Consider the following 2,281-nt stretch of genomic DNA (forward strand, 5'->3'; position numbering starts at 1 on the left):
GTATGAAATGTTTTCCTCCCGTAGAACAAAATATATAAATAAAATATTAAATATGAACAATGTATAACATAAAGAGGTACCAGTTCTAACCAATCACATCGTGACATCCACCAATCTCAGAGCGACGAGCCGTCAGGTTCTCGTTCACGTTCTTCACTTCGACCAGACGACAGCAGGTAACGTCTGAAACTGTAAAAAAGAGGCTCAATCACTCATGTGTCAAGCTGTGTGTGTGTGTGAGTGTGTGTGTGTGTGTGTGTGTGTGTGTGTGTGTGTGTGTGTGTGTGTGTGTGTGTGTGTGTGTGTGTGTGTATTAAGTCCTGAGGGCTCTAATCTGCCTGAGGGGAGGAATTCAACCCCATGTTATTCAAATCAACCCCCAACACACACATGCAAATGTGTGTGTGTGTGTGTGGCAACCCAGTAGCCAATCAGCTCATTGCTGGGCGGGGCAGCAGAGTATAAGTGTCTCAGGTGAGCAGCAGCAGGTGAACAGACAGGTGCAGCTGTGTGTCACTCCTACACACACTCTCACTCACACAGACAGACACACACCAAGACAGCGTCCATCATGGCGTCCTTCGTGCCAAAGCAGGATCTGTCCCCCTCCCTGTGTGGACGCTCTCTCCCCCAGCAGGAGCTGCCGTCTCTGGGGGTCGACCCGTCCGACTTCAGCCTTTACAGCCCTCCGGCTCCTCCAGAACCCGGCCTGTGTGTGGCGCCCTGGCACCCGCTGACCAATCACAGCGAGACGTCCCTCTGTGGCCCGGACCTGTCTGGAGGCCTCCTCCCTCCAGGACTTCCTCCGGTGTTCGGGGGCTTCTTCCCTCACCTTTACGGCAGCGCCTGGTTCTCCATGTCCTCGCCGGATGACATGCTGCGTCTGGTCCGTCCTCCGTATTCCTACTCGGCCCTCATCGCCATGGCAATCCAGAGTGTTCCCGAGCAGCGGATGACGCTGAGCCAGATCTACCAGTACGTCTCCAACAACTTCCCCTTCTACAGCCACAACAAGGCCGGCTGGCAGAACTCCATCCGCCACAACCTGTCACTCAACGACTGCTTTCAGAAGGTTCCCCGCGACGAGAACGACCCAGGTGAGAACAAACAAACACACCTGAGGTTAAATCTTGCTTCATCCTTTTCGCCTCACAGCCAATCATTTCAATTCATTTAAAAAAAAAAAAAAAAAAAAAAAATCTACAGAGAGTGGAAACTCTTTAGACTTTTATTTTGTTGAAACAACTAGTCAAGGCTTTTATTTTGTTGAAACAACTAGTCTGAGCTTTTATTTTGTTGGTGCACCTATGCATCATTAACAGGAAATAGGCTTTGATTGGCTGTATTACAAGTTTAACAAAATAAAAGTCAAGTCAAACAGTGTTTTTATTATGTTTCTACCAAAATAAAAAGAATAAAAAGGGAGTTCAGTTTGGTAGAAACTGATGTTTGTTCTGCTCCCGAATTTTGTTCTTTTTTCATGTTCTGGTGAAAATTGTTTATTTAAACTCTCTCCTACTCCTCCTCCTCCTCCTCCTCTTCCTCCTCCTCCTCCTCCTCCTCTTCCTCCTCCTCCTCCTCTCTGCAGGTAAAGGAAACTACTGGACTCTGGACCCAAACTGTGAGAAGATGTTTGACAACGGAAACTTTCGCCGCAAGAGGAAGAGGAAGTCTGATGACGTGACTCCCGGAAAGAAACCCTCCTCCTCCTCCTCCTCCTCCTCCTCCTCCTCCTCCTCCTCATCATCATCATCATCATCATCATCATTGTCATCGTCATCAGCAGAGCCCAGCCCCAAAGTTCCCAGCATGCACTGCAGCAGCAGCAGCAGCAGCAGCAGCAGCACTGACCTCCTCTCAGACTCTGCCCCTGGCCTCAGCAACTTCCTCTTTCCTTCTCCTCCTCCTCTTCCTCTCACTGGCTCCTCCTCACTGTACATGCAGGTACCAGAGCTCACCTCCCCTCCTCTTCCTCCTTTTCCTCCTCTTCCTCCTCAGGGATACGACTCCTCTTACTCCCCCGGCGCGGTGGTGCCTCAGTGGGATACCTGCAGCTCCTCCCCTCCTCCCCTCTACTCGTCCTCCCTTCATCAGTCCATCACTCCTCCTCCTTCTCTTCATCTCTTCCCCTCCTCCTCCTCCCAGTTGAACCCCCCCCACCTGTCCTCCCTCGTTGATCCTCACGCCACCTCACCGCCGCTCTATGCCGACCTGCAGACGGCGCCGTGTCCTCTGCCGGAGCTCCAGGAGGCCCAGCAGCTGCAGCAGCTGCAGGCCCAGC

General features: G+C 51.6%; 1 protein-coding gene across 1 annotated transcript in view; it reads left to right on the forward strand.

The window, feature by feature from the left end:
• Positions 1 to 2,281, forward strand: part of LOC146319638 (uncharacterized) — a 2,563-nt gene continuing 282 nt past the window's right edge. The window contains exons 1-2 of the mRNA XM_084730148.1: positions 1 to 1,097; positions 1,589 to 2,281. The exon at positions 1,589 to 2,281 is cut by the window's right edge and continues 282 nt beyond it. Of these exons, the coding sequence (XP_084586274.1) occupies positions 572 to 1,097; positions 1,589 to 2,281 (1,219 nt within the window). The 5' untranslated portion in view covers positions 1 to 571. The remainder of the gene's footprint in view (positions 1,098 to 1,588) is intronic.

The sequence above is a fragment of the Lutjanus erythropterus genome, chromosome 11 (genome assembly GCF_056507025.1).
Source record: "Lutjanus erythropterus isolate fLutEry1 chromosome 11, fLutEry1.hap2, whole genome shotgun sequence".
Lineage (NCBI taxonomy): Eukaryota > Metazoa > Chordata > Actinopteri > Lutjaniformes > Lutjanidae > Lutjanus > Lutjanus erythropterus.